The following is a 16,679-nucleotide window of genomic DNA, read 5'->3' as shown; positions in this document are numbered from 1 at the left end:
AACTCACCTCATTCTTATTTGTAACTTGCAGTTACTTCTCTACTCCTGTGAACCCAACTTCTCCTTCTGCTTTTTATTGCTTTAGATATCCTTGTATCCCTCATGTCATCTTGCACGTTGTGCTTTCATATATCACATTAAATATTGATTGAATATAGTTTAATCTTTCGTATTTCAGAAGGCACTTCAGAATTCTACAAGGCCCCTAAGACAATTTTGAATGCTAATTCTCAATATTCTGTTTATGGAGAAATACTAGTCAATAGAGAATGTTGATATCAGAGTCTTTCACATATGGTTCACACAAATTCTTTAGGCAGGGTTCAAGTGCATCAGTTTAGTGGAATAATTAGTGAATGTATGGATGAATAAATGAATGAATGAATAAAATGTACAATTAAGGAAGCAAATGATGTTTTACTGATCACAAAGAGAATTTTTAAAACATTCCCTTAAATATAAAAAAGGATTCTTAATATCATACTGTACATTTTCTAATATCTTCACAGACATCTTTGCATATGGTTATATAGTAACAAGTCACAGGAGTCCAGATCCATCTAATAAATTGCTAGATTCAATTTTTTAAATAGTATATTCTATGGGAGCACAGAGAGAACATGATTCATTCAACTCAGGAGTCAAAGGATTTCTAACAGCACTTTGCACTGGAGTTTGCACATAGTACCTACTCAAGAAATTCTGATCAATGAATGAATGATCTAGTGTTTTGATTTAGCCAGTAAGTCACAAAACAAGAAATATTCTACCAGTTCTCAGCCGTGCTTTTGCAGCACTATGCCATCCATGCAGTATGAGCTCATCAGAGCAGCAATTGGAATACAAATGAGATCACAAAGAAAGCCCAACACATGCTTCTCTGACCAGAGGCTTAGAAACACCAGCAAAGAGTGCTTACCTGCCAGAGGCATTTAGAGGAAGACCACTGAATTTGTTATAGCCTTGAGGAGCATAATCCCAAAGAATTTTTTCAGCTGCTATAAAGTAGCGCCTCTGTTGACCCTTCATCTCCGGGTAGAAAATATCACTTTTGCAGTTAGCAACATTGTATTGCCCCAGCATACCAGCTGCGGAATGGAGGAAAACCACGAGCTGAGGCAAAAATGCTCACAAAAGGAATCATAGAGGAAAACACTGATAGATTTGACTATTGAACATTTAGACTTGTACAGAAAATTAGACCATAAAGAAAGTTTTTTTAAAAAGGATAAATGGCAACAGGAGGGATATTTGTGACACATATGACAAAAGATTAATATGTAAATCACTTTTACAAATGAAGATGAAAACAAGTAAATCTCCAGTAGAAAATGAGCAAGGAACAGAAATGTTTATTCACAAAAGGAGTAACATTGGCCAATAAACAAAGGAAAAAAAAAAGTTCAACCTTAATAATTCTCAAATAGTACTCACACCTTGACAGTATTCAAATGATACTATGTTCATTGATTAGATTAGTAAAGATTAGAAAGACTAATAATTCTCAGGTTGGTAGATGACTGGGAAAGAGCCATACTCGTACACTTCGGGTAGAAGAATAACAATTTCCAAAAGAGAATGTGGCAATGTATGTCCATAGCTTTTTAAAAAAAAATCAAACTCTTTGACCCAGGAATTCTAAATCTAGGAGTTTTTCTAAGGAAATGTTCAGACGAAAGTGCAAACATCTATAAATAATAGTCATCAGTACTGTTTATAATAGCAAAAAAATTGGTGGGAAACATAAGCGTTAAGCAATGGAGTGTTGATTAAGTAAGTTGTAATCTCCTTATAATGGACACTGAAAGTATTAACAATGATGACCCAAGCTCTATATTCATCGACATGAAAATGTGTTTCTGATATATTTGTAAACGAGAAAAGTTAGCTACAGTGAGGCATCAATAGACTGATTTCATTTTATAAAATACATACATATTTGCATATTAAGAAATAGAAAATAGGGAAGATATTCACCAAAATGTGAATGTAAAATATATCTATTATGGGACTACTGATTTTAAAATCAATGTATAGGGGCCAGATCCAGTGGCTCATGCCTATAATCCCAGCACTTTGAAAGGCTAAGGTAGGAGGATTGCTTGGGCCCAGGAGTTCGAGACCAGCCTGGGCAACATAGCAAGACTCTGTCTCTATTTGTTAAAAAACCTCCAGTTATATATATTTTCTAATTTTTTAGAATAACTTTTTTCTGAATGCACGGACAATTTAGAAATATTGTATTTCAGTGAAAGTATAAATACCAGCTTATGTCCACAACTATTGGGCTAATTTAGCAATCTTACTAGTCTCAAATGGCTGCTAATACCTTGATTTTAAATCTACAGTGTCTCCCCAGATTTAACAGCATGAGACTCTTTGAGAATACAAACCTTGTCTTGTTAATCTTTGTTTTTCCAGAAGAGCATCTAGTACATATTAACTGATTAATTTTTCAGTTGAATGTAATTGGGATACTGCAGTTGACTAATGCTATGATTCACTGCGGAAGGTGGACAGGAACAAGAATGTGTTATCAAAGCAGCCCTGAGCAGCTGGATCTTTGCACCTATTAGTGACTAGGTGAAGTTAGTATCCAAATTTAATCAGACATTGTTTCTTCTATGTCTATTCCATTAACATATTTTTTTCGTCTTGATTTCACCATCTGAGGGCAGACCCTTTTGATGTTAGAACTCTAATGCTGTCAAATGCTTCTTAACTAGCATCCAGTGACCAGAATTCCTCTATCAAGTCCTTCTTGCATGCATACATTTATCTTCCTAAATAACTGCACTGATTATGTCACTGGTGTGCCTAAAGAGCTAAGGATCACACAGCCCCACCTCTTTAGCTTTGCTAAGGGGCCTGATGAGCCTCCCCAGGCTCTTCTGTCATCACTTCTCTGTAAGGAACATTATGGTCCAGCTCAGAAAGGACATAGTGTATAGTGTGCCAAGAAACCAGGACCAGGTCATTCAACAGGCACTTAAGCCAACAAATGTTTGTCATGCACCTGTGATAGGCCATGAAGGAAGCTACAGGTCAACGGATTTTGTCTCAATTTGAGGAAGAACATTCCAATAGAGCAGTCCAGAGATGAGGTGAGCTGCTATAACTACTCACAAGAGATGTTCAAAAGGAAATTAAATAATTGAAGGGGCAGTTGGTCCTTATTATCCAGAAAGTCCTTTCCAGTGCTAAAACTTTATTACTCTACTTACAGTTGCTCAAAGAGAACATGTGTTTTTCCCAGTTCATTTTGCTTCCTCTATCTGGAAAGTCTTTCCTTCTTTATCTATTCAGTTCCTACTCATATTTCAAGGCTCATATTAGGAGCTGGCTCCTCAGGAAGCCCCTGTGATTGCTCCAGAGTAGTGACTACAACCCCCAAAGAACATTTGTCTCATTCTGCCTTAAATGTTATTCATTTTGTGAATGTCTAACTATGTCTAACTACTAGATTATAGGTTCCTTGAAGGTCTCATCAATTTTTAATCACTTCTCCACCTTTTTCATACAGAAGTGGTCAATAAATATCTGTTGATAGAATATCAAAGAGATGAGCATTATATTTTCCTGTATATTTATTACCTAATTAAATATAATACATACAAGACTCTATCTAACAGTAGGCATTGGATGAGCACTGGTGACTGTGTGGTTTTATTGTACCATTCTAAACATATCGACTGGTCTTTGTCCTTTTTACCTTGTAGGTGGTCGCTGACCTGGCAGGTTATCATCCACTTCCCAGGATTCTCGGCTATCATTTCTGTTGTAAGGAAGGTAGCTGGGAACAGGTTGATGACATCAGTCCGATGCCCTCTGCTGATGAAGGTGTTACCATAGAAATAGATGGAATGGATGTCTATCTCATTCCCCATTCCAAATAGGTGCCAGGACACAGATTCACCAACACACATATCAGGCTCAGGGAAGTTTCCGAAGAGGTATCCATTGAGGGCTGGAAATAGAAACACACTAGTGGAAGAGACTCCCCTGCAGAGGCGACCAGGACCAGAAATGTTGATAATACGTACTTGAGTATGGCTGGAAAACCAGTGCAGACCATTGGTTGTAAGGTTTTGGTGAAGAAAAACCTGGCTCTTAGAAATATATATTGTACAAAAGAAAAAAGAAATGTTTGTATTGGCCTTTTTCCAGAAAAAACACTCAATGAAAGCGAAGATCAGCACACACTGAAAACAGCCTCGGAGCTGCTGTGAGAACGCAATAATGAGGTCAGGAGAAAACAGAGTGCTGCTCATATTTACAGGAGGCTCAGTCACCTTCTGTCCTAATCCTTCACTGGCATATCTGCTGTCTCCACCAGATTTTGTGCTCCTTGGAACTAGAAACCCTGTTTTGTTCATCTTAACAGTTATCAGGACCTAGCAGAAAAACTGGCACATAGTATCTACTTACTGAAGTGTCAAAAGCATGTAGTGAGATGGAAAGAAAAGGAACTGATTAAAAGGGATTTATGAGAACTGTTTTGTTTGTTTACTTTAAAAAGCCAAGAGAAAAACAGTTTTTACTACATGTTGCTGGGGCAGAATCTTATTAAGTTTATGGCGTAAGTCCAGGACCAAAAACTTTAAAACCATCTAAATGGCAGCTGGGACTTGACCAAGTTCAGAAAAGAACTGGATTCAGGGCTTTAAAAAGTCGCAACATCCCTTCTTAAGTTCAAACTGAGATAAAAGGCAATTGTTGCTGAAATTAATTCTAAATTATTTTAGTAAATTTAAATAAATTGATCAATAAATCTTGTACATATTAATTATCTTCCATAGGCTAGATTTTTTTTAATAAAATTTTTTTCTTTACTTGATTAGGTCTCCTTTTCCAGTCTCTCTCTCTCTTTTTTTTTCTTTTGAGATGGAGTCTCGCTGTGTCACACCCAGGCTGAGGTACAGTGGCACAACCTCGGCTCACTACAATCTCTGCCTCCTGGGTTCAAAAGATTCTCCTGCCTCTGCCTCCCCAGTAGCTGAGATTACAGGTGTCCACCACCACGCCCAGCTAATTTTTGTATTTTCAGTAGAGAGAGGTTTTGCCATGTTGGCTAGGCTGGTCTCAAACTCCTAGCCTCACGTGATCCATCCACCTCGGCCTCCCAAAGTGCTGGGATTACAGGCATGAGCCACCATACCTGGCCCTTTTCCAGTCTTGAAGGATTGTTTGCAAACACACATCTACTTCAGCATACAGACTAGGGTTTTTTGTTTTTGTTTTTTGAGACAGGATCTTGCTCTGTCACCCAGGCTGGGGTGCAGTGGCACTTAGTTCACTGCAGCCTCAAACTCCCGGGCTAATGCAATCCTCTGACCTCAGCATCACAAGTAGCTGGGACCACAGGCATGTGCCACTATGAATTTTTTGTAGAGAACGGATCTCCCTATGTTGTCCAGGCTGGTTTTGAACTTCTGGCCTCAAGCAATCCTCCCATACGTGCTTCTCAAAGTGCTGGGATTATAGGCATGAGCCATTGTGCCTGGACAGGCTTCTTTTTATGATACATGTAATCTGTGTTTGCTTATGTAATTCATTTCATTTTGTTGGACATTTTCACTTCAAAAGAATAAATACAGAGTAACAGGAATTATTTGGGCAGGTGAGTCTTAAATAATCACAATTAGTAGTTTTCTGTAATATTTGAGATCATCACTCCCATTTTGTAAAGGTTATGAATTACAACTGGTCACAGCAATGATTTGAATTTACATCTTCATTGACTCCATCCTTCATTGTTTTCTCTGCCTCCCTGCCTTCCCCTTTCTTTCTCTCCCTTACTTCCTTTCCTCCTAAAATATTTTCCAAGAATCACTACACACAAGGTTGCCAAAATACCACTAGAAGTAAAAGAGAAGGCGTGCAATACAATGGAAATAGTCAACATACTGACAATCATGCCTTGATGTGCTTTGGAATAAAACATGGCCAAATTTATATTTATTTGCTATGGGACTTCTCTCAGGAAACTGTCAGGCACTAATTATCACTTTGACCTTAAACAAGTCATTGATAGTCTCTTGACCTCAGTTTCTCTTCTGTAAAATGGAGATGTCAGATGATCGTCAGCTCCTTCTATTTCTCTTATGATTTTATGACTATATTGAGGATAACTTGGTTAGAACAATTCTGAGAGAGAGACAAGCAATAGAAGGAGAAGATACGTCAGTAAATAAGATGGGATATGTAGGCTGACTATTTCCTTTATGTTCACTAGAACTCCCTAAGAAAATCCTAAAATGCTACATTAAGCTACTGCTTTGCAAAACAGGCATGAGTAAGTGCCCTGTGTCAACTAATGAAGTAACTATAGAAGTTCACTATTTTGAACAAATACAGAGTCTGATGTATAGTACATGCTCAATAAATTTTGTTGATGTAAAGAATGCCTGGAAAATGTAATGAATTCATAAGTGCTTATGTAAACCCCATGTATAACTCAGTTCTTAAAATTTAGCAGTGACTCAGAAAATGGTTACTGGATAAAGCAAAATGTTGCAAAACAGAAGGTTATTATAGGATGATGATTTCATTCTCCTTTCTCCTTCCAGTCAGTCTAAGCCCACCCATGCTCTGGGCTCATCTCAGGCACCGATTCTTTTCCAATTACAATATAACATTGATCCTTCCATTTTTCCAAAGCTCTGTGGCTTTGTCCACACTGCATGCCCAATTTAGCATGTATCCACTGCTTTGTCCCCCTCAGATTGTTTCAGGTTCAAACATGTGTCATGTATTGTATCACTGTCTAACCATAGTCATCACTGAGTTATAAATCTTGCCAAACTCAGATCAACATTTCTGTGTATTTTGTATCCCTTGTGGTACCTTATAGTATAAAAGGCCTGGTATATGTATGGGAACATGGGAAGTACTCACCATGCATTTTGTTACTCCTCTGGAAAACAGCATCTTTCTTGTTAACTGAATCAGGGTCCGTGCAGAAATGTTTGATATTTTCATCGAGGTACCAGCTTTGATTCTCATCCACAAGAGTAAACATTATAACAAACTCTCGATCCACGTCATTCCGTGTCCCTGAATATCTATTCAGGATACCTATCAGGCACATTCAAAAGAGTAGAGAGAAAGAACTAAATCAAGATGAGCTTTGCTTCCTTCCAATAGTGTCAGGTAAGTGTGAAGTTTGGTGAAGACCTATACCTACAAGGATAACCCACAATATAAAATCAGCAAAAGACTTCAATGGAAATGACAGAGCCATAGAAAAGTCATAAAAGAGAAATCTTCATAATCGCATACTTGGAAGCCTGGTTATCTCTAAAGGGAGTTCATTTTATTGACCAAGTATGGACATGCTAAGTCGAATAATAAGGTATAAAATAGCAAATGATTATTTAGGTGAAATAATGAAGCAAAAGGCATCCCTGGTCATTTGACTAAATTTCTCACTTTTCTATACATTGTGTTATGAAATATCATTTAAAAAAATAACTATAAAGTCTAAGAATGCTGTGATGATGCTTAGACAAAAAATCTGAATTGCTGCCCCCTGCTATGGTGTCAGATTAATCTTCCATGTTAGAATTTCTAAAGAAATCTGGAAGAAGAGGCACATTCTGTGTGGAGCAAAGGAGTAGGCAAAATAAGACCTGAATCTTATTCACACTTCAACTCCCTAGTTACCTGGAAACAAAGTTCTTTACCTTCCTTGCAGACCAGCAGGGGACCAATTAGCCCAGAGCAGATGTCCTTAGGGGCGTCGATGTGCGAATGGTACACCCAGGTCAGGCAGTTGGCATCGGCTGGAGCAGGTGCATATTCTTCTCTCACCGGCCAGACGTAGGTGTAGTTTTTCCCAGGAGGAACCATGTCATCATTTTTGTTCCTTCCAGATGTTCCATCTGGGTATAGGGCTCCTTCCAAAAAAAAAAAAAAAAAAAGATAAAACATAGTTAAAACACAGAGATCACATGCTATAGTAGAGAGGGCCAGAGCTTTGGAATCAAACATAACTGAATTAAAATTCATTTGCTATGGGACTTGAGGCAAGTTACTTAAATTCTCAATGTCTCTGTTCTCTATCAGTAAAACTGAAATGTTGATATCTATCCTACAGGAATGTAATAACTAAATGAGGCAATGTATACAGAGTGTTTTGAACAGAACTAGGAACTTAATAAATGTCCATAATAAGGACTCTTTCTGATGAGCCACTTTACAAATTAAACCCATATGCTACATAATTAGTTAGAGCCCTTTCATATCAACTGAAGCTTTGAATTTCCTGATTATATTTAGGTTATATTGTTAAATATAGAGTTAATATATATTAGGTGAATATAATTAGCTTATACTGTTTCATTGTCCAGTAAAGGGAAAGTTACTAGTTACTTAAGAGAAAGGAACTTTTTACTAGTACTAGATTCTGAGAGAGTATTTTCAAGAAAGTTATTATATATAAATTATTCAGTAATGTAATGAATTATGTCTTCAGTTTTCAAGAATGGTTTCCAAAAGATGCAAAAACATTCTTTTTAAAACAATTTCTTACATTTTCTCTCAATACGGGGTGAGAATATAATACTGAATAGTATGTTGACAAAACTATTTGTACTCAAAGTTAAATTAATGTAGTTTGCTGCTTTCTAACTTGATACTTATCTAATGTGATAGAGGAACAGGACATAGGAAAAGAACTCCAGAGAGCTGCCCCTCATCCATTAAATCCAAATGACATTTTAAAAAATTGTGTTATCTCAGCAGCATTTGATACTATTGTCAGCTCCCTCCCTCCTTGACTCATGTGGCATCACACCATATGCTTTGACCACTCTTTTTCAGTCCACTTTTCCAGTTCACTCTCTTGTATCTGCCATTTTTTTGTCAGAAATCCTCAAAGTATAATGCTGGCTTCTTCCTTCCATGCCTTGTGCTTTCTCCCCAGCCGACAGTGCTCATCGCCACAGTGCCACCAATCAGCCACGCACCAGTGACCTCCACGTTTATCTCCAGCCAGGACCTCACCTCTGTACTTTACACTGATATTCAACTGTCTGTTTGACATCCCTACTTGTAAACTTCAAGAAGATTGCAAATGCAACCTTTCCCAGGGAGTATTAGCTCTCCTCTCCCAAGCTTGGTCCTCAGCTACTGCCACTACTCCCAGTAAAAGGCACTACCAATATTCAGCCACAAGCCAGAAACAAAGGAAGCATTTTTCTTCCTCCTCCTCTCTTTCCATTTCCAAAATACCACAGGGTCCTATCTGCTTCTTCTCAAATTCATCCATTTATTTATATTGGTCTCCATCATCACATCCATAGCCTGAACTACCATCGTCTCTCACCTGGACTTTGTAGTAACCTCCTAGTTGGCTTCCCTTCCTCTTGCCTTTCTAATCCATTTTCCAAGCTACCACAAGAGTGATCTTTTCAAATCTTAAATATAATTCTATTGTTCCCTGTTTAAAATCATTTCATGGCTTCCCATCAGTGTTGGGATGAAGGTCAAATGTGTTTAATGTAGATTAGAAGGTCCAGCATGGTCTGGCTCAGGCAATCCTGAACTCCCTGGACTGGGTCAGTTTTCTAAAATGCATTCACACCGAGAGAAGGGCAGTAGAGCCAGTGGTTAAGCTCACAGGCACTGAAATTAGACTGCCTGGAAAGGAATCCTACCTCCATCACTTGTTAGATACGCAGCTTGGGCAATTTCGTTCTCTTCTGCGACTCTTAGCTTCTTATCTGTTAGGTGGTGATAATCATAAATTCCTACCTCTTTTTTTTTTATTATTATACTTTAAGTTCTAGGGTACATGTGCACAACATGCAGGTTTGTTACATATGTATACTTGTGCCATGTTGGTATGCTGCACCCATCAACTTTTCAGCACCCATCAACTTGTCATTTACATCAGGTATAACTCCCAATGCCATCCGTCCCCCCTCCCCCCTCCCCATAATAGGCCTCGGTGTGTGATGTTCCCGTTCCAGAGTCCAAGTGATCTCATTGATCAATTCCCACCTATTAGTGAGAACATGTGGTGTTTGGTTTTCTGTTCTTGCAATAGTTTGCTGAGAATGATGGTTTCCAGCTTCATCCATGTCCCTACAAAGGACACAAACTCATCCTTTTTTATGGCTGCACAGTATTCCATGGTGTATATGTGCCACATTTTCTTAATCCAGTCTGTCACTGATGGACATTTGGGTTGATTCCAAGTCTTTGCTATTGTGAATAGTGCTGCAATAAACATACCTGTGCATGTGTCTTTATAGCAGCATGATTTATAATCCTTTGGGTATACACCCAGTAATGGGATGGCTGGGTCATATGGTATTTCTAGTTCTAGATCCTTGAGGAATCGCCATACTGTTTTCCACAATGGTTGAACCAGTTTACAATTCCACCAACAGTGTAAAAGTGTTCCTATTTCTCCACATCCTCTCCAGCACCTGTTGTTTCCTGACTTTTTAATGATTGCCATTCTAACTGGTGTGAGATGGTATCTCATTGTGGTTTTGATTTGCATTTCTCTGATGGCCAGTGATGACGAGCATTTTTTCATGTGTCTGTTGGCTGTATGCATGTCTTCTTTTGAGAAATGTGTGTTCATATCCTTTGCCCACTTTTTGGTGGGGTTGTTTGTTTTTTTCTCATAAATTCATTTGAGTTCTTTGTAGGTTCTGGATATTAGCCCTTTGTCAGATGAGTAAATTGCAAAAATTTTCTCCCATTCTGTAGGTTGCCTGTTCACTCTGATAGTAGTTTCTTTTGCTGTGCAGAAGCTCTTTAGTTTAATTAGATCCCATTTGTCAATTCTGGCTTTTGTTGCCGTTGCTTTTGGTGTTTTAGACATGAAGTCCTTGCCCATGCCTATGTCCTGAATGGTATTACCTAGGTTTTCTTCTAGGGTTTTTATGGTTTTATGTCTAACATTTAAGTCTCTAATCCATCTTGAATTAATTTTCGTATAAGGAGTAAGGAAAGGATCAAAGTTGTTGAGACTTGTAGGATATAATATCTATAAAGTGCTTATCACAGTGCCTGATATATAGTAGCCTTTTAGTAAGCTATTTTATTTATTTATAGCATTTATGTAGGTTTTTAATTATACATGTGCATATGTATATATGTGTATATATGCACACACTATATAGATATAAAACACATATATAGTATGTATATGTGTATACATATACACACACGTATAAATATCATGTGTGTGTGTATGATTGCTTAATTAATGTCTCTATCTCATGTTAGACTGTAAGCTGCATTAAAGCAAATACCAGACTTCTTTTTGCTCATGGTTGTATCTTTAAGACCTACTCCAGTGCAAAAATATATATATATATACACACACACATATATATATATAAAATAAAATATGACTGAGTGGCATTACCTTACACTGCCTTTGTCCAAAGCTCTATGAATAAGATGCATGTCTTGGAAGATTCTTTTCTATATGGAGAGATTTATATACGGAGGGTCAGGAGTTGAGTGAGAATGGACTTGTCTTGAAGTTTCTATTGAGATCACTTATTTTGAATTGATTACATGATACAAATCAATATAAATAACAATTATTCTAGAAATTCTTATGTTCACAATTTACTTAGTGGGTCTTGTTTTTATTATTATTAGGAGTTATTGAAGGCTATTATTGAAATGAGGAGAGAGAATCCCCAAACAGAGCCTTTGTGCCACTACTGAAGTTGAAGAATATCATTGGAAATCAAAAATAAAGTATAAATATAAAGGAAGAAGTGATTTGGAGATAGGTAGCTTATTAAGTTGTTCTTAAAGTCATTTTCAAAAGAATTTATTAAGGATTTTGACCAATGGTGACATTAACAATATGAAAGTATAAAACACTATTTATTTGCTTATATATGTTCTAGGCTGTGTGAGCTTTTAAAATTCACACAATTTTTTTACCCGTCAGGTTTGAGAATTTGGAGGATTGATGGGGTCGTGGGAGAATTAAGCTCATTCATAAACAAACGGAAGAAGAGTAAAATATGCAATTTTTCAGAAGAGAGCTTGCCAATTCCTATTCAAAGAAAGTATGTACAACCAGCAATTTTATTTGTAATAATGTATTGAGAAACATACTTGAAAATGTTTTTCAAATTACATGAACTGGAAGCAACCTAAATTATCAATACTGAACTGATACGTTCATATGATGGGATACTGCACAATTGTTAAATGGAAGTCTCACTATATGTACTAATATGAGAAAATCTCCAAGACAAAGTAAAAAGTGAAAAACAGAAAGTGTTCTAGCATAACCCCTTTTATATAAATGAGCAAGAATATACACATACATACATGCTAATATATGTATAGAAAAAAAGTCTGTGAAAAATTTATAGAAATTGTTTAAGATTATTGCCTTTGGAGTGAAAGACAAGTGAGCAGGGCTTTAACTTTTTTTCTTATACCTCGTTACTCTTAAGAACTTCTAACCATATTCATAGGGTACTTTCTCTTTAATTTTCTATTTTGAACTAATTTTAGTGAGTATGTAAAGAATCAGATTGTGTGCAATTTTCCCCTGCTTTATACTTTTTTATATTAAAGCAAAAACCAGTCCAGGTGCAGTGACTCACACTTGTAATATGAGTACTTTGAGATGCCAAGGTGTGAGGATTGCCTGAGGCCAGGAGTTTGAGACTAGTCTAGGCAACATAGCGAGACCCCATCTCTATAAAAATAAAACAAATAAAATAAAAAATAAAATTTAAAAACCAAAAAAATTTATTTTTAAATAATTCCTAATACTTAAGCATATTTCAGATGTAGGTCAAGAAAGCACTAGTTCATTTTATCATTAAATGAAGGAATGTGTATAAGACCTCTGGCACAGGCATTAGCATAAAATAGCTTCTCAATTAATGTTAACCCCACCCACTCAACCCACTTCTAAGTTCCATTCTCTACCCCTCCCTTGGATGATATCTTGGAAGCAACAGCTGTATATTTACTCTTCTTCACAACCCAGCATTGTGTCTGGCTCACAGCAAACACTAAGCTGAATTAAGCAGAGACTTTAAGACTTTCAAGCTTATAGCTATGGCAAAGATAAAACCTCATTAAAGGAGAGCAAAGAAGTCAGCACATTCTCTTCCCAAAAAAGCAACTATAATGTTAGACAAAATTGATTTAAAAAATAACAAACCATTCTGGTATCTAGAAATTGAATAAAAACATTTAGCAATGTTTATGCTTGAAACTGCTGAACAGCAGCTAAGAAGAGTAGGATTCTACAGCATTGTTTTTCTAACCACTCACAGATCCACTAGCAGAGAACATAAGATTTATTGGCTCAAGATGCTTAGGCACAACTGCTTCCAATCATTTGCTGACCAGTGAGCTAAGCAGACATAGGAATGACCTCTCAGAAGCCAGACTTAAAAATAAAAATAAATAATAAAAAAAGCAGAAATCTCAGTGGCCACACACCATGGGAAAGATAATCCACAGATTTAGCCCACAGTTTACTAAACAAAGAAGCAAGCAAACAACAACAAATAACCTAGAGTTGATAAAGGAATGAAAATCCAGAGTTGCTACATTACATTCTTTAAAAAAATCCAGTTTTCAAGAACAACAAAAATATGAGAAACACAAAGAAACAGGCAAGTGTGATTAATAGTCAGAGGAAAAAAGGCAGCCAGTGGAAACTATCTCTCTTTATGTCCTTAGAAGTTGAATTTAGCAGAGAAAGACTTCAAAGCAGCTATAATAATACATTCAAACAACTAAAAGGAATTATGTGTAAAGGTTTAAAGAAAAGTGGGACAAACGACTCAACAAATAGAGAATCTTAATAAGCAAATAGAAATAGTAAAAAGAATCAAATTGGAATTTTGGCATTGAAAAGCACAATACATTAAATAAAATACTCACTAGAGGAGCTCAACAATAGATTCAAGAAGGCAAAAGAAAGTATCAGTGACCTTGAAGATAGATCAATAGAAATTATCCTGTCTGAAAAAGAGAGGGGGGGAAATAGAAGAAAATGGATAGAACCTCAGAGACCAGTGGGACAATGTATTTACTAGCATGTGTATAACAGTTGTCTTCAGAAAGAGGGGAAAACAACCAAAAAAAAGTATAGGATAAATATTCGAAGAAATAATGGCCAAAAATTTCCCAAATGTGATGAAAAACATTAACCTACACATCAAAGAAGCCTATGAGCCAAAATTTGATAAATACAAAGAGGTCCACAAATAGATACATCATTGTTAAACTGTGAAAAGTGTAAAGGAAGCCAAAAAGGTAATATTGAAACCAGATAGAGAAAAATGACCCATCACATACAAGGGAGCATCAGCATGATTAATGGTTGACTTCTCAACTGAATATTCGAAACCAGAAGACAATGAGATGATATACCCAAAGTGCCAGAGAGGAAATGTTAGCCAAGAATGCTATATCCAGCAAAACTATCCCTCAAAACTAAAGGCAAGACATTCTAGATAAATGAAGACTGAATGAGTTTGTTACTAACAGAACTGCCTTACAAGGAATACTAAAGGACGATCAACCTTCATAATAAATGGAAATGTCACCAAAGAGTAACTTGAAATCACAGGAAGAAATGAAAAGCACCAGAAATGGGAAATATATGACTTCATATAAGAGGTTCTATAAATATATTTTCCTTTATTTTCTTTATTTTTTAAAAGTCATAAAGTAATATAAAGCACCAAGTATATAACAATGTATTGCTGGGTTTATTTAGAGAAGGGCATTATAGATAGATAGATAGATAGATAGATAGATAGATAGATAGATAGATAGATAGATAGATAGATAGATAGATAGATAGATATCAATAATAGCACAAAAGAGGGGGAGAGAATGGAACTTTATGGAGCAAAGCTTCTATATTTTGCCAGAATTTAGTTGGTAAAAGTGATAAACTAGGGTGCATATTACAATCCCAAGGCAAACCAATAAGAAAATGACTCAATGATATATAGGCTAAAAAATAAACAGAAATTAAAATACTATTCTAAGAAATATTTGTTCAACACAAAAGAAGGCAGTAAAAGAGGACCAGAGGAACAAAAAAGACATAAGACATATAGAAAATAATTAGCAAAATGACAAATATAAATCAAACTAATAAATAATTACATTAAGTGTGAAAGGTCTAACACCATAATCAAAATGCAGAGATTGTCACACTGGGGGAAAAAAAGCAAGATTCAACTATATGCTGTTTGTATTGTGTCTTACATTCAAAGACACAAATAGGTTGAAAGTAAAATAATTGAAATAGCAAAAGTAAGAGGCTATATCAATAACAGACAAAATAGATTTTAAGACAAGAAATATTATTAGAGACAAAGATATTTTGTTGCAATAAAAGGGTCAATATATCAGGAAAATGTAACTGTTATAAATGTATTCATATCTAACAAAAATGCATCAAAATACATGAAGGAAAAACTGACTTAATTTAAAGAACAGGGAATAGAAGCTGGCTATAAAAGAGTCCAGCAGAAGGAAACATGGCTGCCAAAGTATTAGAGTCCTTTGGCAAGTTTAGCCTGGCCTTAGCTGTTACAGGAGGCATGGTGAGCTCTGCCTTATATTATGTGGATACTGAGCACAGAGCTAAATCTTTGGCAGATTCCATGGAGTACAGGACATTGCAGTAGGGAAAGGAACTCACTTTCTCATCCTATTGGTACAGAAACCAATTATCGTTGACTGCTACTCTTGCTCACATAACACACCAGTCATCACTGGTAGTGAAGATTTACAGAACGTCAAGATTACAGTGCACATTGTCTTCCAGCCTGTCACTAGCCACCTTCCTCACATCTTCACCAGCATTGGAGAGGACTATGATGAGCGTGTGCTGCTGTACAACACTAAGAGATCCTCATGTTACTGATTACTTACTTTGATACTGGAGAACTGATCACCCAGAGAGAGCTAGTCTCCAGGCAGGTTAACAACGACCTTATGGAGCAAGCAGCCACCTTTAAGCTCATCCTGGATTATGTGAAAAGATCCTCATGTTACTGATGGCTTACTTTGATGCTGGAGAACTGATCACCCAGAGAGAACTGTTCTCCAAGGCAGGTCAGCAACGACCTTACAGACTAAGCAACCACCTTTGGGTTCATCTTGGATGATGTATCCTTAACACATCTGACCTTTGGGAAGGAGTTCACAGAAGTGGTAGGAGTGAAACTGGTGGCTCAGCAGGAATCAGAGAGGGCCAAATTCATGGTGGAAAAGTCTGAGCAGCAAAAAAAGGTGGTCATCATCTCTGCCAAGGGAGTCTCCAAGGCAGCTGAGCTGAGTGCCAACTCACTGGCCACCACAGGTGATGGCCAGATTGAGCTGCACAAGCCGGAAGCTGCAGATGACATTGCATACCAGTTCTCACGCTCTCATAACATCATCTACCTTCTAGCAGGGCAGTCTGTGCCCCTCCAGCTGCCCCAGTGAGGACCCACCCTGCCTGTACCTCCTCAGGCCAACTGGGCCACAGCCCCAGTGATTCTTAACACTGTCTTCCTTCTGCTCCTACCTGAGAAATCACTGTGAAATTTCATGATTGGCTTAAAGTGAATAAAATAAAAGTAAAATCACTTCAGATGTCTAATTATCAAATGAAGCTCTTTCACTCTTCTCACATTATCACATTCATTTACTTT

General features: G+C 36.9%; 1 protein-coding gene and 1 pseudogene across 1 annotated transcript in view; one reads left to right on the top strand and one right to left on the bottom strand.

Annotated features, from left to right (window-relative positions):
- The window catches only part of HEPHL1 (hephaestin like 1), an 86,714-nt gene that overhangs the window by 35,911 nt on the left and 34,124 nt on the right, over positions 1-16,679 (bottom strand). Inside the window, exons 3-6 of the mRNA XM_025357404.1 lie at positions 7,686-7,898; positions 6,898-7,077; positions 3,713-3,967; positions 920-1,088 (exon numbers count right to left, since the gene is read on the bottom strand). Coding sequence (XP_025213189.1) covers positions 920-1,088; positions 3,713-3,967; positions 6,898-7,077; positions 7,686-7,898 — 817 coding nt within the window. The remainder of the gene's footprint in view (positions 1-919; positions 1,089-3,712; positions 3,968-6,897; positions 7,078-7,685; positions 7,899-16,679) is intronic.
- On the top strand, positions 15,519-16,470 carry LOC112606670 (annotated as a pseudogene).

Source organism: Theropithecus gelada, chromosome 14 (genome assembly GCF_003255815.1).
Source record: "Theropithecus gelada isolate Dixy chromosome 14, Tgel_1.0, whole genome shotgun sequence".
NCBI lineage: Eukaryota > Metazoa > Chordata > Mammalia > Primates > Cercopithecidae > Theropithecus > Theropithecus gelada.
The sequence above is the reverse complement of the archived record's forward strand: the minus strand, read 5'-3'. Positions and strand labels throughout refer to the sequence as shown.